This window comes from Chlamydomonas reinhardtii, chromosome 6, assembly GCF_000002595.2.
Source record: "Chlamydomonas reinhardtii strain CC-503 cw92 mt+ chromosome 6, whole genome shotgun sequence".
NCBI lineage: Eukaryota > Viridiplantae > Chlorophyta > Chlorophyceae > Chlamydomonadales > Chlamydomonadaceae > Chlamydomonas > Chlamydomonas reinhardtii.
The window spans coordinates 3,333,383-3,354,212 of record NC_057009.1 but is presented as its reverse complement, the minus strand read 5'-3'; the positions used below and the strand labels follow the sequence as shown (position 1 = coordinate 3,354,212).

Below are 20,830 nucleotides of genomic sequence, written 5' to 3'. Positions count from 1 at the left end.
CTAGGCTAGAGTCTGAAATAGACAGCGCTATCGTAGCATATAAATTTGCACCTTGAGAGCATGAATAGGGTTAGGCCCCGTTGACCAGGAACTGTGAACTTGGGGCGAAATTTTGTCGATTAGGACCCAGTTGTAGCAGTCTGTAATTCCAGTGCCACTATGCAGCCACTTTTCCCTTCCCAGGGCGTGAAGCCCCGCCAAGTGGGCTCGCCAGGACCGAAGTCCATCTTCCCTGCACCGCCGCTTCCGAAGCCCGCTACCGGGTCTCCAAAGCGAGTGGAACCCAAAATAGAACCTCGAGTGGATACTGGCGGTAGCAGCGCAACGAAAGCGCAGGTCGGTTGTCGCGCACAGGGTGCCAACTTCAGGGGGCCTCCTTCGACGCAACTCCCGCCCCGCCAGCAACGCCGTTTTGCCTGGCACGGCGCGCCCCATTGCAACGAGGCAGCTTACCTGCACGCTTTGCTGAGTGCAGGAGCTCGCAGCGCGCATCCAGCAGGCTAGCATCAACCGTGCGAGCTCTGTGAAGAAGGTCAAGGTAAGATGGGGTCACGTCGGGTCCAAGCGCCGTGATGCTCCCTCCCACTGCGCAATGCCGGAGCAGGCACTGTTACATGCACGACTGCCCCAACCGTCACCTATACCTATGTGGCTCAACAGGATTTAGCAGCCAAGCTGGTGGTGCATGCGGAACGGCAGGAGGAAATCCGCAACCGGACGATGAAGAAGCTGGAGGTAGAGTCTAAGGTTGGGGGCTGACTGCACCCGGCTTGATCCCGCCGCTGTATAAGCGCACGTGCATAAAGGGCGCCTTCAGTTTAGCTCCTAGGCAGCTTGTAAGTGCGTGGTGCCGGCTGCTGTCATGCGCCAACACACACCGGGACGCTGGGCTGCGCACTGGTGCTGATGCGGGCGTTGTGGCTGCTGTCTCGGTGTCCCACACATGGTGCCGCTGCAGGACGTGTCTCAGCGGCTCAACAAGGAGCAGCCCGATGCACTGGGAGCGCCGCCCACGCCTCAGGCCAAGGTAGGAGCCACCTTCTGCGGGCAGCCTGCTGGGGGCACACGAGCGCACGACGGCGCGGCACGCTTCAGTGCCGCAGCCATTCCCGGTCAACAGGCATTTCCATTGCTGTGTGTATGTGTGCGCTCCTGCGCCGCAGTTATCCGTGTCGTTTGTTACTCGTGTCCTACTGACATGTGCAGGAGCAGGCGGACGCGCGGCAGCGGCAGGCGGGTGATGCGGTACCGGAGCTGTCGTCGGGCGTGGAGCGGGCCAAGGTGCGTGCTGCAACCCGCAGCTCATGCCGTCCCTCTGCGTTTGCATCGAAGTCGTGCTGCTTCCAGCCTTGCTGCCTTGGATGCTGATATAGCTGAGCCATGCCTTCAGAGGCGTGCATGCCACTGCCGCGAGCGCGGCTGAGATGTAGATGTCACTGGTGTGTGTGTCTCTGGTCGGCGTCTGTGCTCCTGGCCGAGGCGCCTCGTTCGCCCTCCACAGAGCCTGGCCAGCCGGCTGATTGAGCAGGTGGAGCGGCAGGACAACCTGTGCAGCAAGGCGCTGTCAAAACTAGAGGTGTGTGCGAGCACGCGTGTGCGCATCATAGGTGGCGCCTTCCCTGCAATCCCCGGCTGCCGCATGGCTTTCACGCTGACCTGACCTGACCTGGGCACTGGGCAGTACGGGACCCCGCACGGACACCGTGCTATGCCTGTGACGGCACTGAATCCCTCCCGTCACCACGCCGTGTCACGCGCAGGAGTATGCGGACAAGCTCAAACAGCCGGTGCCCTCCGTGCGGCCGGTCTCGGTGCCGGCGCCGCCCGCGCCTGCAGCGGCAGCAGCACCCGGGCTAGGGGCCTTGGCGGCGGCGGGCACACATGCGGCTGCCCCCGCCGGCGATGGTCTGCTGCCGCTGCCGCTCGGGATGATGACGGTGGACGTGCAGGCGGCGGTGCGGGCGCGGATCGCGGCACACGGGGACCCCGTGCCCGCCACGGCGGCTCTGGCGCAGGAAATCAACGCACAGGCCGCGGCGCGGCTGGCGGCGGCGGCCGCACTGCGGAGGCTGCCTCTCGGCGTGTCGCTGCCGTCTCAGCCGGGTGTGGGCGTTGGCGTGGTTGGGGGCGTGGCCGGCGGGGCGGCGCAGCAGCCTGTCGGCCCAGCGGCTGGCGCTGCGCCTGCTGCTTCCACGTCAAATGTGGTGCCGGCGCCATCGGCGCAGGGCCCGCGACACAGCGAGCAGTCACCAGCCGAGGCTGCGGCAGCTGCGCCGGTGCCGGCCGGGGCCCAGGCGGCGCAGCAGCAGCCGCAGCCAGGGGCGCTGACTGACACGCCACAAGCGGAGGCGGAGGCCGCATACGCACCGGGCGTTGTGCGCGCTTGACGGCAGGGCACGGCGGTATGAGTGCGTCTCGAGTTGCGCAGCGTTGCAGCGTGTGTGAGGTTTTGTGTGTGGCACCGTATCGTAGACAGAGAGCAAGAGGCATCAGAGCGGGGAGGGCTTGCTGGCATGCGACAGTGATGCCGGATGCATGGCAAGATGGCACACCGCGCACACCCAACAGGTTGGGAGCATGCGGGTAACGCGGGACCAATTCTCCCGCTTGCCCGCGGCTACTACCTTGATCTGAATCATTTTGCAGCTGCAGCTGCGCTGACGGCGCGTGTGGGGGCTTGTGTGTCCTCTGAGCTGCGTGATTACCCTTTTTCCGATCAGAGCTCGTATAGGCCAGAAGTAGAAGTGTTACATACATTGGGTCTGCAGCAGTGGTGGGCTGCAGCTGGTGCAGGAGGTCCACCACCACCACTGCTTGGGCTTGGTGGTGTTAGAAAAAAGAGACAGCCCATAAGTGCTCTTGTTGGTTCCCTCGCAAGCATCCAGGGTTGCAGGGGCAACGCAGCCGCCATAATTGGAGGGTCATTGTGCAGACATCTGAAGCTCATGTAAGAATTCACGAATAGGGTGATGCGGTACAAGCCGGAGAACCTTGTCTTGGTGGAGTGGTGGCTGTGATGCAGACCGGTGTAGGCGCACACAGTGGCTGAGCGCCGCATTTTGCCTTCTGCAAAGGTACTGCATGGGATCGCTACCAACAATTCATCCCACTTTAACAATACACTGAATACAGCTATCCCACGCTCGTGCTGTCATAGCCCGTCAAGCTGGTTGCGCGCCGCCGCGCGCTGTCGAATCATCTCCTAGGCGCAATGCATGCGCGTGAACCCGGCCACCTATACCTGCCTATACACTAATACACACACTGCCGCAGTTCACAAGTGCGGCCATCCAGCCCAAGCCCGCGCAATCACGCGCCCCGCGGCTCCTGAGGGCTGAGGCGCATGCACCAAAGCCGAACTCGGGCTCACGCCGTGGCCCCGTGGCCCCGTCACATGCTCCTAGGCCGGAATGGCCGCCCCTCCGCCCCGGCCCCAATATACCCAAACTCACACACAAACAGTACGGTAGTGCTGCAGTACCGGTATCGACATGACCAACTAACCGCAAAGTTGCTTAGCTGCTCACAACCAAAGACCATATACGCGCGGCTCCCTCTTATCAACACGTGCCACATGGACACCGTGCCGCACGGACACCGCGGCCAGGCCGCCTACGAGCGGCCTTCATCGGCGTCCGCCGCCGCCGCGTCGCCCGCCGAGCCACCCACCAGCAGCGGCTCCGTGCCCACCCGCGGCGCCTCCTCCTCCGTGCCCAGCACACTCCGCAGCTTGCCCCACATCGAGGCGCCACGCGACACGCCCGCGCCGCCGCTCACACCGCTCCCGCCTCCACCCATACGCGCAGCACTCAGCGGCCCCAGGCCAGCGCCACCGCCGGCGAAGCCGGCCACCGTCGCGCCAGGGCTGCCGCCGCGCCCGCCACGACCCACACCATTCGAACCCAACAGGCCGCCAGCCTCCTCCGCGTCTCCGCCGTCCTCCGACACGCCGCCCAGCAGCACGTGGTCGCCGCCGGTCTGGCCGCGCGGCCGCACCCACTGCGCCGCGTAGGAGCGCGGCAGCAGCAGCACCGCCCACAGGGCCGCGGCCGCCGCCAGGTTGGCCCACTCCAGCAGCCAGCCCGCCAACACGTACAGCGTGCGCACGCGGGGCTGCGGAATGCGGGGGCCAGGTTGCGGGGGTGAGCCATTTATGATTGTGTAAGAAGTGGGGCGAGTAGCCAGGAATAGAAGGGGGCGGGGCAAGGAGATGGGATGGCGGAGGGAGGGTAGGCAGGCATGGTTGAGGAGGGAGGGGGAAAGGGGAAGTGGGGTGCGTGAGGGCGGGCTGGCCAGGCAGTGCGAGAGAGGACACGCAACTGGAGCCGCCAGGTACCGCAACCCGTATGCTGCACGCACCGACACGCGCGCGCACGGACACGGCACATCCCACCCCACACCTAACACCTTACAGCCCCGCCCCGCCCCGCCCCCGCCCCCGCCCCCGCCCCCGCCCCCGCCCCCGCCCCCGCCCCCGCCCCGCACCTGGATGGGCAGCTCGAAGGTGAGCACGTCCCGCTGGCCCGTCAGCAGGTAGTGCCACACCTGCCCGCGCGGGCCCAGCACGCCGCTCACGCCGGCGCTGCTGCAGCGCAGGACGGTGAGCCCGCTCTCCACCGCGCGCAGTGTGTTGGCGGCGAAGTGGCGCGGGCCCACGGCGCCCCAGGTCCAGGAGGGCTGCAGCAGCAGGTCCACACCCGCGGCGCCGGCCTGGGGATGGGTCGGGGAGGTTACGTTCATGATTCTGTGAGAAGAAGAGACAAGTTGTAGCCATTGGTGCATTGATGCAGCAGGCGTGATGTTTCCGGTGACCGTTGGGAGGGGGGAGAAGGAAGGGCAGGGAGGGGGAGCGCGAGGGGGAAGGAAGCGCGTGGGTGGGTGGGTGGGTGGGTTGGCGACTGTAGCGTCGAGGTGGCGCGGTCGCAGGCTTGCTGGCAGGCGGCTGCCTGCGCCGCAAGGGTTCCGCCACCGCACCTGGCGTGTGTACAGGGGCCGGTCCAGGTCGAAGCAGATGGCGCCACTCAGGCGGCCGTAGGGGCTGTCCGCGATGGGCATGCGCGCCGGCCCTGCAGCAGTAGGCAACGCCAAGGCAACGCCAAGGCAACGCCGTGGCAACGCCCCCCTTCAGTCACCAGCATGGTGATACGTCACCCGGTGGCCCAGCAACCACACCCCAAGTTTGATCACGTTTCCTGTGTAGGCACACGTGCAGGCGCCCACCCCTGGTTGCTTTGACACCAGCGCCCGGCCACCCCTGGCATGCATGGCACCAGCGGCACCACCGAGGTTCACACACGTACACACATACACACTTCTCCATGTCTGTAAGGTACTCCGATGCCCTCTGGGCGGGTATCGTATTGTTGTCTCTCACAAACACACGCATACAGCCACACACACACACAGCCGCGCCCACCCGCGATGACGTGCGCCTCCACCAGGGGCACGGGGAAGGCCTTGAGGTAGTCCCACACCACACTGCCGTTGGGCGACAGCAGCACTGCAGGGGGGGCCGGAGCGCCGCGTGTGAGGCAGTGTTGAGGCAGTGTTGAGGCAGTGTTGAGGCAGTGTCAGGGCCATGTGCAGCTTGCATGAGGAAGAATGGTGGCGGTATGGCTACCGGCCGCTGAAGGTACGTGTGTGTGTGGCTCAATTTGGGCTGGCATATACACCCCCCCCCCCCGCCCCGGCAGGTGGCACCAAACGGCGCAGACCCACCAAAATGGTTTGTGGAGCGGCCCTGTGGCAGTTGACCCCCGAATTTCTGGTAGCACAGCCCCAGATACGTGCCGCCGCCGCCGCCGCCCTCCGAGCCGCCGCTGCCGCCGCCTCCTCCATGTACGGCCAGCAGGTCACGGCCCGCCGCCAGCAGCGCCTCCTCCTCGACGTCGTCCATCACGTCCACGGCCTCCTCCGACCTGGAAGCCGGGGGGAGGCAGGGAAGGGAGGGGAGGGAGGGCAGGGAGAGGCGTGGTGGTGGTGCAGAATGAGGGCACTGGGGTACAGGCTGGCTGCCGCTGTGTACGCTGCGATGGAGTCTACCTCAACCCAGGCACACGCAAGCGGTCCGAGCGACGCACACTCACCACAGCACGAAATTATCGCCGGCCAAGACGCGCTCGGCGGTCTGGGCCCACAGCCACACATAGTCGGCGCTGCCCACGCGAACGCTCTGCCCCACCACGCAGCTAGCCGCCAGGCGCTGCTCCCGAGCCAGCTGCGCCGTCACCGCCCTCTGATAAAACGAGTCGCTGTGCACCAGCCCACCGCCCACCGCCAGCAGCACCACCACCGCCGCCGCCGCCGCCGCCACGTGTCGCCGCAGCGGGCGGCACAGCCGCGCCCACGAGTGCGGGCTGCCGTCCAGGCCTGTGCCGGCCATGGCGGCGGCGGTGGCGGCGGCGCGGCGGCGGGCGCCGTCGTACAGGTATCCGATGTCGCTGGTGGCTGACATGAGGCCTAGGCCCATGGCTGCTAGGGGGCCGTCCACGGAGCCATCGTCGTCCGAGTCAGCGCCGCCGCCAAAGGTGGAGGCGCGGCCGTCCACCGCCTGCGGGAGGTACGGCAGGAGGGTTGTACATACCAGCCCAAACTAACCCCAACCAAGGCAAACTAGCGGAGCGCAGGCAGAGGCGCTAGCTGCAAGCGATAATACTTATGGGAGGAGAGGAAGAGGTGGAGGGTAAGGAAGGTGAAGGGGCACGCCGCGCGGTGGGTGGCCATGGGCGGGCAAACTGACACGCGGCGGGGCAGCGGTGCTTGGCATTCAAACGCTTTGCAGCACCGCCCTTTGCACACCTTGTTCGTGCGTGTGCAGATGTGTCCATGTGTCCGTGTGTCCATGAATCTGCCCCGCCCACGTCCCGCCCAAGTCCCGCCCCTGCCGCCCCACCACCACAATCACCACCACAATCACCACCACACATTTGCGCTGCCACCCCGCGCCCTCCGCCCGCACTCGCTCCGCCCCCCCCCCCCACACACACGCACACCTGCAGCCTCTCCAGCGGCGTGCGCTCTGAGGCCGCCGCCACCAGGAACGCCGCCGCCGCCGCCAGATCCACCAGCAGGTTCAGGCCCCACAGCCCAAACAGCGAGGCCAGCTGCAGCACCGGTGCCGAGTCCGACACAGCCACACCCTGCGTGCGCGCGGCAGCAGCAGCAGCAGCGGCAGCAGCAGCGGCAGGGATAGCAGCGGTAGTAACGGTGGTAGCGGACAGGAGGGTGTCCCACCCACCTTTGGCCACCTTTGACCACCTGGCCCTTGATCCCCTAAAGACCCTCACGCTACCGTACTTTCCCTCCTCGCACACTGCCGTACTGTCCCTCCTCCCTCTTCCCTCCTCCCTCCTCCCTCCTCCCCCCCGAACGCACAGCCTCCCCCCAGCCCGCGCACCTGGTCGTGGTCGTGCCCCAGCGCCATGCCCACCAGCGTGCCCACGCCACCGTGCAGCACCGGGTAGCCCCATAGCGGCACCACCACCAGCACACGACCCAGCAGCGGCAGCGACGCCGCGCGGCAGGCGGGCGTCAGTCCACGGGGGGCGCCGGCGGGCACGGGAGGCAGCAGCTCGGTGGCCAGGCGCCACAGCCGGGCGGCGGGCATCAGCGCGCCCAGGGTGGTGGCGGTGGCGAGGGCCAGGCCGAGGCAGAAGGTGGCGCCCAGGGAGGCGGGCGTGACGGAGGGATAGGACAGCATGCCCGCCATGCCGAACATGGTGCCCAGGGCCTGTGTATGTGTGTGTGTGTGTGTGTGTGTGTGTGTGTGTGTGTGTGTGTGTGTGTGTGTGTGTGTGTGTGTGTGTGTGTGAGTGAGTATGTGTGTGTGTGTGTGTGTGTGCGTGTGTGTGCGTGTGTGTGCGTGTGTGTGTGTGTGTGTGTGTGTGTGTGTGTGTGTGTGTGTGTGTGTGTGTGTGTGTGTGTAGGAAAGCACAGGAGGGGAACAAAGGGTCGACACTGTGCCTGCGATCGCGCAAAGCAGGAAAACGGCCCTAACACTCAAAGCCACCCCTAGCACGCCTTCCCCCCTTTCTACTTCCCACACCCCGCACCCCAACCCCCACACCGCCGCGCCTCGCCCCCGACGCGATATGGCTGACAATGCGACACTAGAACTGCGCGCACCTGCACCACAATGATAACGACGTGGGCGAAAATGCTGGACTTGAAGCTCCTCCGCGTGAAGTCGTAGGCCAGCAGCAGCACGAACGGCGCTGCCCAGGCTAGTATGCTGATCGGTTGCATAGAGTTTCCGAAGGCTATCGTGACCCAGGTGATAACCAACAGGCCCATGGTTGTCGCAGGCCGGGGCCCCGCGCGCGGAAGGTCCGGCATGCTTCTTATATTTGCGTTGCTTCTACAAGCTGAGTTTGCTGTAATCTCCTCTTAGTCTAAACGCTTTTGGCCACGAGTGCACATACATTGACTCGGTCGCAAAACATCACAGCGATTGCCGCGTGTCTCTTTACTATTAAGAAACCACAACAACTATCAGACGTAAAGGTGTTATCGCCACTTCGTCGTCCCGCGTGGCCCGCCATGCCACGTGCCGCCCTCCATTGCGCCTCGCCGCCGACGAAGTCATCCCGGCCCGGCGGCCCCCGCGCCCGCCCAATCTTCCAGCCCCTCGCAACAGCATCCAAGGTAAGTGCACGCGGACATCCCGCCGCTCCAAGCTGCCAAACACTCATGAAGAACTGATTCACAGGAGCGGCTGGAGCAGGGGAGAGCTGACCGCATGTCACGCCGCTTCGCCCCCGTTTTCCCGGAACGCCCGCCGTCTTCTACTTTGATCTATTTTATATAAACGTGTGTCTGTGAAAGGCTGCAAGCTTACATACTTGATTTCTGGTCCCACCATGGCGCGTGCTCGAGTGCTGAACAGAGGCATCCCTTGTCGCCCACAAGCGCGCCAACACGTACGGCCGCCGCGGCCCAGTGGCGGAGCGGCCTTGCAGCACCGTCAGACCCCTTCACCCGCACGGCCCCACCCTTCTTTCAACCCACCCTCGCTTCACCCCATGAACCCACCCTGGTTTCCCCCTCCCTGCGCTTCACCGCTTCCACCTTAGCAATGCGCGCCGAGGCCCGACCGGCCACACAGGTACTTGCGAGCACAACTGCACAACTGCACAATGCCTGCAACATGCAAAAACACGCATACCGTACATGACACATTTTCACGTCACTCTTGCGCGCGCGCCCTCATTCGTTCGGGCTGATTACAGGTTCAGATCTCGCTTTGACATGAGGTTGGCTCCGACTCGTGCCAGCCCAAACGACCCTACCTCCCCCCCTCCCCCCTCCCGCTGCATCTGCATCTGCATCTGCATCTGCATCTGCAGCTGCAGCTACTGCTCCCAGCCCGTCTGCGCCATGCTGCACCCCACCGCCAGCCGCGCCGGCAGGCTGCGGTCCCCGGGCGCCCGCGTCACCCGCAGCCGGCTGCCCGCGCTGTCGTACACGCCGTACTGCAGCTCCGCCGCCTCGCTGAAGGCGGCGGCCTCGGACTCCGACAGCTCGCCGCAGCACACCACGCTGTCGTCCGCGGGCAGTTGGTGGTTGTGGTTGTGGTGGTGGTTGTGGTGGTGGTTGTGGTGGTTCTGGGGTTCGTGTTGGTAGTGGGCCGAGGGGGCTGGGTGTACAGACGCAGCCGCAGCCGCTTCCTCCTCCAGCTGCTCGGCCGAATGCCGTACGCCCGCCGCCGCAGCCGCAGCCGCAGTGGCAGTTGTCGCCGCCAGCCGCGTGCGGGAGTGAGCGACGCGCCAGCGCTGCTGCCGCTGCCGCTGCAGGTGCAGGGCCTCCAGCGCCGCCCGCACCAGCGCCGCGGGGTGGCCGCGGCCGCGCCGCTCCCGCGCCTCGTCCGCCACACCCAACAACAGGTACCTGCGGGGTCCCGGCCCGTCCACACAAGATGGGCGGGGTGAGCAGCAGCGGGTTGGCCAAACGCAAAGTGCTCAGTTTAAGGGCGTGATTGAAAGGTGTCAAAGTTTAATCGCAGGGCTGGGAGTGGGGGGCCAAAGAGAACCAAACCAACCCAGGGTTAAGGCCAAAGTGCGCTGGGTGCGGGGTTGGGCGGGGCGCGCTGTTCACTACTATGCTATGCCACAGTGTCATTGAGGAGGATGGGTTGAGGAGGATGGGTGCTGGGGGCTACCAGAACCACACCCAAAGTTGATGTCAAGGTGCGCTGGGTCTGTTCCCGATAGGGCGGCGCCCACCCCACCTGAGTGCCGGCAGGTGCTCCAGCGCCGCCGCCAGCTGTGTGGGGTCGGCGTTGAGGCGGTACAGCTCCAGGTGGGTCAGGTGCGGCAGGCCGGCCGCCACCGCCGCCACCACCTGTGTTGTGTGTGTTGTGTGTTGTGTGTTGTGTGTTGTGTGGTGGTGGTGGTGGTGGTGGTGGTGGTGGTGGTGGGGACACGAGCGTGAAGGCGGGGAGGGGGTTACATTCAGCGGGCAGAGGAGGTGGAAGAGAAGGAGGAGGGGTGGGGAGCGGGTGAACTGGTGGCGTTGCAGTGCTCAATCACTGGCACCCTGACCCAGCGCCGCCATCACATCACCGCCGTGCAGTAACTCACCACGGTACTACACAATGCATCCCACTCCATCCCCCGATATCCCTCAACCGAAACACAAACCCCCACCACCATCCGCCACCACCCCACTACCATCACCCACGCCACCCACCATCACCCACGCCACCACCATCACCCACGCCACCACCACCACCCACGCCACCACCATCACCCACGCCACCCACCATCACCCACGCCACCACCATCACCCACGCCACCACCCACCTGCTCAGTGATCATGGTCCCGGTGCTGTACAGGAAGGTGGGCATGAGCGCCAGGCCCGTCAGAGCCGGCCCCAGCCGCCGCAACCCCGACACCACATCCGCCCAGTTGCCGCCCAGCCGCAGCAGCAGCCGCACCTCCTTCACCCCGCCCCCGCCGCCGACACCGCCGGCCCTGCTACTGCCACTGCTGCTGTTGCTACTGCGGACGTAGCGCGGCAGTAGCTGCACCATGGGCAGGGTGGCGGGCGTGCACAGCTCCAATAGCTCCAGGCTGCCCGTCCGGGCTGTAGCAGCAGCACCACCAGCACCCGCACCCCGGGCATCGGCAGTAGCACGGGCGCCGCCGTAGCCCGCGCCACTGCCACGTGCCCCACTGGCCGGCCGCTCCGGCGCCGGCGTGGCAGGGCCCGCCTCCCCTCTCCCCTGCCCCTCCCCTGCCTGCTGCTCCCGCTCCTGCTGCCGCCGCTCCTCCCCCTCCTGCTGCTTATCGCCTTGCTGTTGCTCCACCGGCTCAATGCCGAGCGCCCGCAGCAACAGTTCCAGGTAGCAAGGCATGGCCGCCCCCAGAGCCAGCCGCCGCCAGGGCCGCACCAACGTCGCGCCCGGCGGCGGCACCGCACCCAACAACACACCCGCCGCGTCGTCGGAATTCATGTCGCCGCCACCGCCGCCGCTGCTACTGCCGCTGCTACTGCCGCTGCTACCCGCGTCGGCTACTGGTGCCGATGCTGTTGCCGCTGCTGCCACTGCCGGGGTTGTGGGAGCCAGGCTGTCGCATGCCCCCGCCCCCGCCCCCGCCGCTGCCGCCCCCGCCGCTGGGGTCTTGCTCTCTCCCCCGCCGCCGGCTCTGCCGCCGCCGTCATTGGCGCCGCCAGCGGAGCAGTGGGGGGATATGAACATGGGCGAGCCCTGACCGCCACAGCTGGCGCCGCCGGCCGCCGCCATCGCGGCCGCCGCCGCCACCTCGGCGCCAGAGCGGGACGGCCCCACGCCCACGTCCACACCTCCGGCCGCACCCTCCTCCAGGCCGGTGCCTCCACCCCCCGCCACCCCCGCCCCCGTCCCCGCCTCCGCCCCCGGCCGCGCTGCCGGCGTCGCCGGCTCCATCCCCGCCGTGCCACCCGCCCCACCGCCCCTCCCACCACCCTCCTCGCCGCCGCCGCCGCCCAGCCGCTGCCCCGCCCGCGCCGCCGCCGCCATCGCCGCCGCCGCCGCCGCCGCCGCGCCGCCGCCATTCAGCGCCGCCACCGTCTCCTCCGACAGAATGGCGGAGCCCAGCCCCAGCTCCCTCAGCGCCGGCAGTCGGGCGGCCAGTGTGGCGAGGTAGGCTGGGTGGGACTTGTCGTACAGGAAGGCACGGGGCAGTCGCAGGGTGGTGAGGGCGGGCAGGCGGCACAGCACGTGGCACAGCAGCCAGCCCGCGGACCACAGCGAGGAGCCGGTGCCCAGCTGGGGGAAGGGGAGGGGGAAGGCACCCAGAGGAGTGGACCCAGAGGAGTGGGGGAGGAGGAGGGCAAGGAGCGGGGGAGGCGGAATGGGGACACGAAAGCTTTATCAACAACACTGGTTGTGCATTTAGGAAATCCCCACACCACATCACACACACCCATCATGTACCGCATTTCCAACCATCTTTGCAACCCCCGCCCCCCACCTGCATGAAGTCCAGCGCCAGGCACCTGAGCCCGCGCAGCCGCCCCAGCTCCGCCAGCGCCGCCTCCGCCCCCGCGTGCCGGTGCTCGAACGTCAGCTCCAGCCGCGTCAGCCCGCCCCCCAGCCCCGCCAGCGGCAGCGGCTCCCAGCTGCCCAGCAGCGGCAGGCCGCACAGCTGCAGCGCGGCCAGGGAGGGGAGCGCGGCGGCGGAGAGGGCGGCCAGGGCGGCGGCGGCGTCCATCACCACCTGAGCGGGGTGTAAGGGGTTGAGGGGGTTAACGTTGAACCAATCCCGTAAGGAAACAGTCGCGCGGCAAGGAGAACTGCAGCTGCACAAGGGTTGAGGGGGTAAGGGTTGAGGGGTGAAGAGGTGAGGGGGGTAAGGGCGGTTGAGGGGTTGAGGGGTAAGGAAGGTAAGGGAGTTAGAGGGTTAGAGGTGAGGGGATGGGGATGTGGCGGCCAGTCAAAACCCATGCTAGCTGGAGGGTGGAAGCCCACGGGAAGGGGGGGTTGAAAGGCGCACGCCTGGTGTCAGAGTGCAGTGACCCCGACGTGAGCTCTCCGCACCACCACACGCACACGCACACACACGCCCCCACGGGCACACGCACCTGCGTGTCGACCACCAGCTCGCGCAGCCCCGCCGCCCCCGCCTTGCCCAGCGAGGCCAACACGTGGCCGTGAAGGTAGTTGTTGCCCGGCAGCCTGCGTGACACGTGCGTGTGTACGACGTGTTTGTAAAGGTGTAGTGACGAGTGATTAGTCATGCAGTGCTGCGTCAAGGGTGCATGGCAATCTAGCTTTTGTACACCCGCCGAGCCCATGCCCCCCCCCGAAAGCGGCAGCTCCTGCTCTTCCGGCCTTTCCTGCCTTTCCTACATTTCCCTGCCTCCAGCCCTGTCCCAAAACCTACTCCTAGCAGGCCCGCCCTCCTGACCGCCCTCCACTCCACTCCACTCAACTCCGCCTCCTCCTCTCCACCACCACCGGCCACGCCTCACGCCCCCCACCCCACCCCACCACCACACGCGCGGCTCACCCCGCCAGGTGCAGCCTACTGAGTCGCGGGTAGCAGGCGGCCACGTGGTGCAGGTCGCGCGGCTGCAGCTCCTGCCAGCCCTGCAGCGGAGGAGGCGGAGGAGGCGGCGGAGGAGAAGGCGGAGGAGAAGGAGGAGGAGAACGAGGAGGAGGCAAGGAACAGCGGTTGGGGCAGATGTCAGGGGCCAGCGGGAGCGCAATACACGCAGCTTCACGCGTCGCTCGCACTGCAGAGGCGCCAGGGGCCGGACGCCCGGCCAGCCCACGGAACTCCAACACGCAACACGGTAGCCCCCGACACGCCGCGCTGTCGCGGTGACAGCGCTACAGGCAACCACCCCACGCGTGCCGTCGCTCGCGCCAACGGCGGCCCGAATCCACCGAGCCCCACTGCGCCTGCCTACAGCTGTCCCTGACGCTCGTGCACCCGCCACCCCTGCACCCGCCGCCCCTGCACCCGCCGCCGCCCCCACCGCCGCCGCCCCACCACCTCTGCCCCTGGCACCCCTGCACCCGCCGCCTCTGCACCCGCCGCCTCTGCACCCGCCGCCCCTGCCGCCGCCGCCCCCGCCCACCTGCAGCGACAGCGATGTGAGGGTGGTGCTGGCGCCCAGCTCCGACAAGAAGTACGACATCACAGCCGTGCTGCCCTCCCACTCCGGCCCGCCGCCGCCACCACCGCCGCCACCTACTCCCGCCAAGAAATCCGCTGCTCCGCCCGCGGCGGCGGCGCCGCCTCCTCCTCCGCCAGCGCCGCTGCCGCCGTCCGCCGCGGCGGCGGCGGCCGCCGCCGCCGCCGCCATTTCCGACAGCTCGCCGATGCGCCGGTTGGCGCCGGCGGGCGGCAGCAGCCGTAGTGTGAGGCGTGTGGGGCGGGGGAAGCGCTGGTGCAGTTTGTGGTTGTGGGAGGTGAGGGTGAGCAGGGAGGCACGGCACACGGCCACGGTCAGGCGGCTCATCACCGCCTCTGCGGTGAGGCGCGCCAGGCCGCGGGAGGCGAGCCGCAGCGCGCGGCGGTCGCGGCGCGGCAGCTGCGTCCACACGTGACTGGCCAGCAGGTCGGGCGGCAGGCGGTCCAGCGAGCCCAGCGAGCTGGGGGCGGCGGCAGCGGCCTGCGGTGGCGGGGGGCTCGCCGCTGCGCCGGAGGGTGGATCGGTGGTGGCAGCGGGCTCGAGGAGCGGGCCCGCGCCGTCGGCGGAGTCTGGTTGTGAGGACATCGTGTGTGTTGGACTAAGCAGGTGGTTGTGCGGTCATTCCTGGCGTGTAGGAGCGAGCCTTGACATTCAGGCCAGGGTTTTCTTTGTCAAGTGGCCAGAGCTTGTTGTGTACCTTTATGATGCAAGACTCTTCGGCATCACAGTGTTTATTCTGTGTCCACAGATAGGGAAAGTAGGGATCAACCAAGTCAATCGCCATTCATTCGCAGCGCTAGGTCATACGTCGCTCAAGACGCAATTGTTATCATAACCCTGATCACTTATCTTTTATGTTTCGCGTCAACTTTACACCTGCGGTGCCAAAACCTGACACTGACGAGCCGATGGCTGCGAAAGAAGAGGAACCGTGCCATATTGCACCATGCTGGTCCATTATACTAGATAATACATGGGCTCACTTGCGGCCCGGCGAACGGGCGGCGCTGGCGGAGACGTGCAAGGACGCGTACAGCATTATTCGGCACCGCCTGCAGACGCACGTTAGCCTGCATGTATCATCGGCACTGGCGGAGCACCTGGCGGGGCAGGGGTTGACACCGCTCAAGGTGGGCGCGCAGCCGGGCCGATCGATTATTCCCGCCCCGCGCACAAACCTCCGCACTAAGCAGCTGCAGCAACTGTGTTGTGCCTAGTGGCCGTTTGAGGGCTCGGGGGCGGTGGCAGGGAGCGCCGGGGCGGCCGCGAGCGTTTCCGCCCCCACCCCAACACCAACCCACCACCCCCCTCCTCCCCCTCCTCCCCCTCCTTCCCCTCCTCCTCCCCCTCCTTCCCCTCCTCCTCCCCCTCCTCCCCCTCCTCCCCCCAGACGCGCTTCCCCTTCTCCACTCGCCTGACGCTGTGCTTCGACAAGGACGTGATGGAGGAGGAGGACGGCCCGGCCGCCAGCAACGAGGAGCGCGGGCGGGCGGCGTGCGCGGTGCTGGCGGCTCTGGGGCAGCACGCCGGCATCACAGCCTGCAGGCTGGACCGTGAGTGGTGGGGGAGGGGAGGAAGGGGTGGAGAAGGTGGAGGCAGGTGGAGGAAGGTGGGGGAAGGGCTGTAAGTACTAGCCCAAACTGAACCAAACGAAGCTGGAACGAGCGAGCAGATGCAGAAGGGGTGTATGTGGGCGCCAGTCTCTCGTTCATGTGGTCGTGGCCGTCGATAGAGGAGGGGGGCGTGGAGGGAGGCGAGGTTGTAGATACCAGCCGAGATCAAGCCGAACCAAATGCAGAAGAGCGAGGAGGAAAGCTTGGGGCGTGGAGAGGCGGGGTTGACGAGCTGAGAGGGGGGACAACACCCACCGCCAGCGACGTGTGATGGAAGTCGGGACGGGACGGGAGGTGGTGACGGGTTTGTGTGCCGGGGGTACGTACGACCGCAGCGCCTCTCCGTCGCCCCCGCCACCCCACCCAACCTGTACACACCCGCCACACCTACCCAACCCCTCCCCACCCCCAAATACACACACACGCACGCACAGGCTGGGACTACCTGCCCGGCTCCGCCGCCGCCGCGCTGCTGTCCTGCCTTCCCTCGCTGTCCTCCCTGGAGCTGTCGGGCAGCTACCGGGTGGACCTGGAGGCACTTCTGCTGGCGCCGCCGCCCGGGCTGGCGGGGGTCACCTGCCTCAGGGTGAGGGAGGAGGAGAGGAGGAGGGAGGGGGGGGGAGGAGAGGCAGGGGGGAGGAGGAGGGGGGAGGGGGAGGGGGAGGGGGTTGCAGGTACCAGCCCAAAATGAACCGAACTCGAGGGAGGGAGGAGGAGAGCGTGGCCTAGGGGAGGGAGGAGGAAAGGAGGGGGAGGAGGAAAGGAGGGGGAGGAGGGAGGCGGGGGAGGATGCCGCCTCTGTCTCCCTTTCTTACTGCGTACCCGGTGGCGGATAAGCGTCCTCCCGCCCAAACCATCCACCCCAACGCACCCCTCCACCCCCTTCACCACCTCCACTGCCCCATCCGCTCGTTTTCATTGGTTTTTGGTTTTTAGTTTGGGGGGCTGGTATTAACAACTCCCCCCCTCCTGGTAACGCCTCTCGTCTTATCTAACATGCATGGAACCCCCCGCCCCCCCGCCCCCCCTAGGTGAACGCCGACCACATCCTGCTTGCGCCCGACCTGCTGCGCACCGCGCCGCCGCCCACACAGCTGAGGGAGCTGCGGCTCAGCGGAGTGCAGGTGGGGGGGCGGGGGCGGGGAAAACAGTCGCACTGCATGGAGAAATTGCAGCCGCATATGCTTCTGAGTGCGGCTGCTGTTACCGCGTCGGCGCGTTCAACATGTGCGTGCGGATATCACACATGTGTCTGTGTGTTTGCTGCTTGCGCAGGTGAACGACCAGCCCAGTGACAACGACCTGTGTGCGGCGGTGGGGGTGCTCACTCAGCTCACACAGCTGGAGCTGGTCACCTTCAGGTGGGCGGGCAGGGGGTGGGGGTGGGGGAGGTGATTTAGTTCGTAATCCTTACGAACCCAAGACCCGGAACCAGCCCACACAGCACACAGGGTGAAGGGGGGGAGGCGGGGCGCCTAATGGAGAGTGTGCCCTCAGACACAGGGCCGACGCGGCTCCGAGTCCGAGTGAGGCCGCCTGCGACCACTGCCGTGTCGCAGAAAAATGCATTCACACCTGCGCCTGCACTTGCACACACGCGCACACACACATACACACACGTACTGACACCCCGTTTGCATTTGCCGTCATGCATGCGCCCATGCCGTCCCCCGCCTGTTTACTTGCTCGTGGTCGCCCAACCTCCGTCTCTTTCCCAAATCGCGCAACCCCTAGTATAGTTTATTGGGCTGGGACTGGGCTGCGTGTTTGCTCTTGCTCGTCGCGCGCCGCCGCGCTAACATGTTCCTTCGCTCTTGTTCGTGACACTCCCCTGCTGCCGCTCTGTGCCCTGTTATTTTCTTATTCGCTCGTAGGTGAGAATTTCATCGAGGATTGGGCGGGAGCTTGGACTTAGCGGCCAGGAGTAGCGGCGCGGAGCTAGGAATCGTAGGAGTGCCTGGGCCTCACGGTACCGTGAGCACATGCATGGGTTTGCACCCTTGAGAGCGTGTGGACACTAATCCCCCCTCGAGGTTAGAGTAGCGGGGGTTGCGCGATTTCCGGTTGGTAAGACCGGCGGCTCAACGCAGCAGGTGTGCGAGGTAACTTCAGGTAACATCCGTAAACCGTCGCTTTGCTGCATCGCATACACTGTCTTTGCGCAACGTTTTCCTTGTGCTCTTTAACACACACACGTAATCACGGAATTCTTCCGTTTGTTTTTGTTTAACACACACATGTACCCACACAAACACACGCACACGCACCTACACACACACACACACGCTCTCTCTCGCTCTCTTTTGTCCACTGCAGCGCCGCCACTCGGCCGGGCATGGTGGCGCTGCGCGGCATCCACAACGAGACCCTGCGCGGCCACCCCCTGGCGCGGCTGCCGGCATCGCTGAGCCAACTCACAGCACTGCGCATACTGGTGGTGGGTGCCGCGGGGGGGGTGGGGGGAGGGCACCGGGAGTGGGTGCCGCGGGTGGGGGGTGGGGGGAGGGCACCGGTGGTGAGCGCCGCGGGGGTAGGGGGGCGGGGGGAGTGGGCGGGCGGGTGGGTGGGTGGATGGGTAGGGGTTGGCACTGCTGGGTGGCGGCGGGTGGTGCCTCCACACCTCGACCTCCACTTACCCGTCCACTCACCTCCACACACCTCCACTCCACTGTACCCCACCCCCTCCAAACCTCCCACCCTCTCCACTCTCTCCACCTCCCCTGCAGGTGTCTGACCAGCACCTGGAGCTGCGTGCCGCCAACGCGCTGCTGGGCTGCCTGCCCGCCCTGCCGCACCTGGAGGAGCTGGTCATGCCAGAGGCCAGGGTGAGGGCAGGAGTGGGGGTGTGGGAGTGGGGGAGGAGTGGGGGAGGAGGGGGAGTGGGGGAGGAGGGGGAGGAGGGGGAGGGGGTGCCGTGCAAGGAGGACTGAGGTTATATGTTTTGCCGGGGGCAGGGAGGAGGAGGGTGGAGTGGGTGGGTGGGTGGGCTGAGGAGGAGGCTGCAACCGGGCCCCCATTCGCCTCTCACTTGCCTGCCCTCCATTTGAACCCGCTCTCCTGAAACTCCCACACATGCACGCAACCCCACGCCACCCCCGCCCGCCCCCGCAGACCAAGGAGGAGGGCTGGCTGGCTCTGCAGCAGATGACCTCCCTCACCCGAGTGCACCTGTACAGCATTGAGCTCAAGGGACAGGTGGGGGCGGGGGAGGGGATGAGGCGGAGGGGCGGGGTTGAGAGGTGGCTGGGGCGGGGTAAGGGGCAGGTGGGGGAGGGGGGTGGAGTGGTGTGCGGGGGGGGGCGGGGGCCGGGGGAGTGGGTAACGGGCGTGCTGATCCATACAAGTGGGCAGGTGGGTTTCGTGAGCGTCGGCATCTTCCCCGCACGCCCGCGGCTGCATGCGCCCACACACGTCATCACAACACGACACACACATACACACACACACTCTGTCGCTTTGCTGCATCGCATACGGTACACTGTCTTTGCGCTATGTTTCCTTGTGCTGTTACACACACAAACACACACACACACACAAACACACACAGACCCGGCAGAAGGCTCCCGGCAGCATCACCTGGTGGCGCAAGTTGCGGCTGGAGGACACATGCCTGCCCGAGCTGGCAGCCATTTGCCCGCTGCCGGGTGAGAGCGGGGGCGGAGGGAGGGCGGGTGGGGGGGGGAGTTGGGTGCAGGGGTTGTGAGAGGGTGCAGGGTGTGAGAGGGTGCAGGGGTTGTGAGAGGGTGCAGGGTGTGAGAGGGTGCAGGGGTTGTGAGAGGTTGGAGGTTGTGAGAGGGTGGAGGGTGGGGTGGAGGGTGGGGTGCAGGTGGGGTGTGTGGGGTGGGCGTGACGGGTTGGGGTGCAGGGTGGGGAGGACACGTGCGCGTGTGCGTTCTGCGTTTTTTGCGCTTTGGAGGTGATAGGCGTACGCACACAATCGCACGCGTTGTCCCTATAGGTGTCACCACACACTCATACACACATCACCACACACGTTATTATCGCCACCCACATGTCATCTCACACACATCAACTTCATCCCACACATACACACACACACATCTTATATCATCCCCCCGCCCCACCCCCAGGCCTGGTGTCCTTCATCGCCACGCTGTACATGCGCTACGGCGACGGCCCGCCGCCCGCCAAGGACTTTGCCGGCATGGACCGAGTGCTGGCCACACTGGGCGCGGCGGAGGAGGTAGGAGTGGGGGGGAGGGCGGGGGAGGAGGGGAGGGGTAGGAAGGGGGTAGGAGGAGGGGGAGGGGCAGGCGGGGGGTGGAGACGACTGGGAGGGCGCAGGCATGTGGCGGGCGGCAGGGTAACGCACATGCTTGCACCGCTGCACAATATGCCTCACACACACACACACACACACACACCGTCTTTGCGCTATGTTGTCCTTGTGCTCTTTAACGCACACACCACACCACACCACACACACACACACCACACAGGTGCGGCTGTGGCTGGAGCTGGACTGCGACATATGGCCGGGCCTGTCGCGCATCCTGGGTCAGCTGCCGGGGCTGGCCGAGGTGGTGGTGCGCGCGAGGGCGCCGCACCCGCTGGCGGCGCCCGACCTGGCGGCGCTGCTGGGGGCGGCCACCCGGCTGCTCATCGGTCCACACCTTTCACTCAAAGTTGAGTTTTCAAGTCGGCACGTGCCCAGCAGTACTCAGCACTTGACTGAGCGAATTGTCTCTGTTCATTCACTTGTGGCCTTTAGCTGCGTTTTGCACAGCTGCGCCAACAATGGCTGAGAAGCCAGCCACAGTAAACGCGGAGCTCGTGAAGGAGATGGACGCTGCGCCGAAGAAGTACCCATACTCGCTTGACTCAGAGGGCAAGGCAAATTATTGCCCTGTATGGCGCTTCACGCAGCCCCAGTAAGTCGCCAGATGCCATCAGCACTTCTAGGTTTTGCTACGTGGGTGACCGCGAGTACCATAGAGCGTTTGCACTCATCGAAAGCACTACACTGAATGTGTTAGCTAGGGACCAGGGCACCGTGCCTGCCTGCGAGTGACTGGCTGACCGCTTACCCTGACACCCCCGCCTCGCTCTCTGCTCCCCTCCTTCTCCTCTCCTC

General features: G+C 66.3%; 4 protein-coding genes across 4 annotated transcripts in view; 2 read left to right on the top strand and 2 right to left on the bottom strand.

Moving 5' to 3' along the window:
* Positions 1-19: 19 nt before the first annotated feature.
* CHLRE_06g277600v5 (uncharacterized protein) lies at positions 20-3,115 on the top strand. The gene is made up of 7 exons (XM_043063040.1): positions 20-336; positions 476-538; positions 661-735; positions 959-1,027; positions 1,207-1,281; positions 1,502-1,576; positions 1,761-3,115. Exons 1-7 carry the CDS (start codon positions 160-162, stop codon positions 2,385-2,387), a joined length of 1,161 nt encoding a protein of 386 aa, XP_042923746.1. The 5' UTR covers positions 20-159; the 3' UTR covers positions 2,388-3,115.
* Positions 3,116-3,117: 2 nt separating this feature from the next.
* On the bottom strand, positions 3,118-8,469 carry CHLRE_06g277550v5 (uncharacterized protein). Its single transcript, XM_043063039.1, has 9 exons — positions 8,125-8,469; positions 7,397-7,729; positions 6,993-7,139; positions 6,087-6,550; positions 5,719-5,918; positions 5,417-5,500; positions 4,975-5,066; positions 4,486-4,710; positions 3,118-4,113 (listed from the first exon to the last, which is right to left on the bottom strand). The coding sequence occupies exons 1-9, from the start codon at positions 8,242-8,244 to the stop codon at positions 3,613-3,615; spliced, it is 2,166 nt and encodes a 721-aa protein (XP_042923745.1). The 5' UTR covers positions 8,245-8,469; the 3' UTR covers positions 3,118-3,612.
* Positions 8,470-8,820: 351 nt separating this feature from the next.
* CHLRE_06g277500v5 (uncharacterized protein) lies at positions 8,821-14,782 on the bottom strand. The gene is made up of 7 exons (XM_043063038.1): positions 14,066-14,782; positions 13,492-13,571; positions 13,064-13,157; positions 12,454-12,699; positions 10,800-12,248; positions 10,226-10,338; positions 8,821-9,885 (listed from the first exon to the last, which is right to left on the bottom strand). Exons 1-7 carry the CDS (start codon positions 14,705-14,707, stop codon positions 9,351-9,353), a joined length of 3,159 nt encoding a protein of 1,052 aa, XP_042923744.1. The 5' UTR covers positions 14,708-14,782; the 3' UTR covers positions 8,821-9,350.
* A 100-nt stretch (positions 14,783-14,882) lies between these two features.
* CHLRE_06g277450v5 (uncharacterized protein) overlaps positions 14,883-20,830 on the top strand; it is an 8,253-nt gene continuing 2,305 nt past the window's right edge. The window contains exons 1-12 of the mRNA XM_043063037.1: positions 14,883-15,252; positions 15,513-15,675; positions 16,170-16,321; positions 16,767-16,859; positions 17,011-17,096; positions 18,052-18,172; positions 18,462-18,560; positions 18,847-18,930; positions 19,283-19,379; positions 19,827-19,939; positions 20,196-20,361; positions 20,483-20,589. Of these exons, the coding sequence (XP_042923743.1) occupies positions 15,031-15,252; positions 15,513-15,675; positions 16,170-16,321; positions 16,767-16,859; positions 17,011-17,096; positions 18,052-18,172; positions 18,462-18,560; positions 18,847-18,930; positions 19,283-19,379; positions 19,827-19,939; positions 20,196-20,361; positions 20,483-20,589 (1,503 nt within the window). The 5' untranslated portion in view covers positions 14,883-15,030. The remainder of the gene's footprint in view (positions 15,253-15,512; positions 15,676-16,169; positions 16,322-16,766; positions 16,860-17,010; positions 17,097-18,051; positions 18,173-18,461; positions 18,561-18,846; positions 18,931-19,282; positions 19,380-19,826; positions 19,940-20,195; positions 20,362-20,482; positions 20,590-20,830) is intronic.

What these genes read in the sequence shown, in the direction of transcription:
- CHLRE_06g277600v5 (XM_043063040.1), top strand. Translation starts at nt 160, where the DNA reads ATGCAGCCACTTTTCCCTTCCCAGGGCGTGAAGCCCCGCCAAGTGGGC. An exon ending in CGCCCACGCCTCAGGCCAAG is followed by an intron (nt 1,028 to 1,206) that starts GTAGGAGCCACC and finishes TGACATGTGCAG; the next exon opens with GAGCAGGCGGACGCGCGGCA. An exon ending in AGGCGCTGTCAAAACTAGAG is followed by an intron (nt 1,577 to 1,760) that starts GTGTGTGCGAGC and finishes TGTCACGCGCAG; the next exon opens with GAGTATGCGGACAAGCTCAA.
- CHLRE_06g277550v5 (XM_043063039.1), bottom strand. Translation starts at nt 8,244, where the DNA reads ATGCAACCGATCAGCATACTAGCCTGGGCAGCGCCGTTCGTGCTGCTG. An exon ending in GGCGATAATTTCGTGCTGTG is followed by an intron (nt 5,919 to 6,086) that starts GTGAGTGTGCGT and finishes CCCGGCTTCCAG; the next exon opens with GTCGGAGGAGGCCGTGGACG. An exon ending in GGCCCCTGTACACACGCCAG is followed by an intron (nt 4,711 to 4,974) that starts GTGCGGTGGCGG and finishes ACCCATCCCCAG; the next exon opens with GCCGGCGCCGCGGGTGTGGA.
- CHLRE_06g277500v5 (XM_043063038.1), bottom strand. Translation starts at nt 14,707, where the DNA reads ATGTCCTCACAACCAGACTCCGCCGACGGCGCGGGCCCGCTCCTCGAG. An exon ending in AGTAGGCTGCACCTGGCGGG is followed by an intron (nt 13,158 to 13,491) that starts GTGAGCCGCGCG and finishes CGTGTCACGCAG; the next exon opens with GCTGCCGGGCAACAACTACC. An exon ending in TGGCGCTGGACTTCATGCAG is followed by an intron (nt 12,249 to 12,453) that starts GTGGGGGGCGGG and finishes CCCTTCCCCCAG; the next exon opens with CTGGGCACCGGCTCCTCGCT.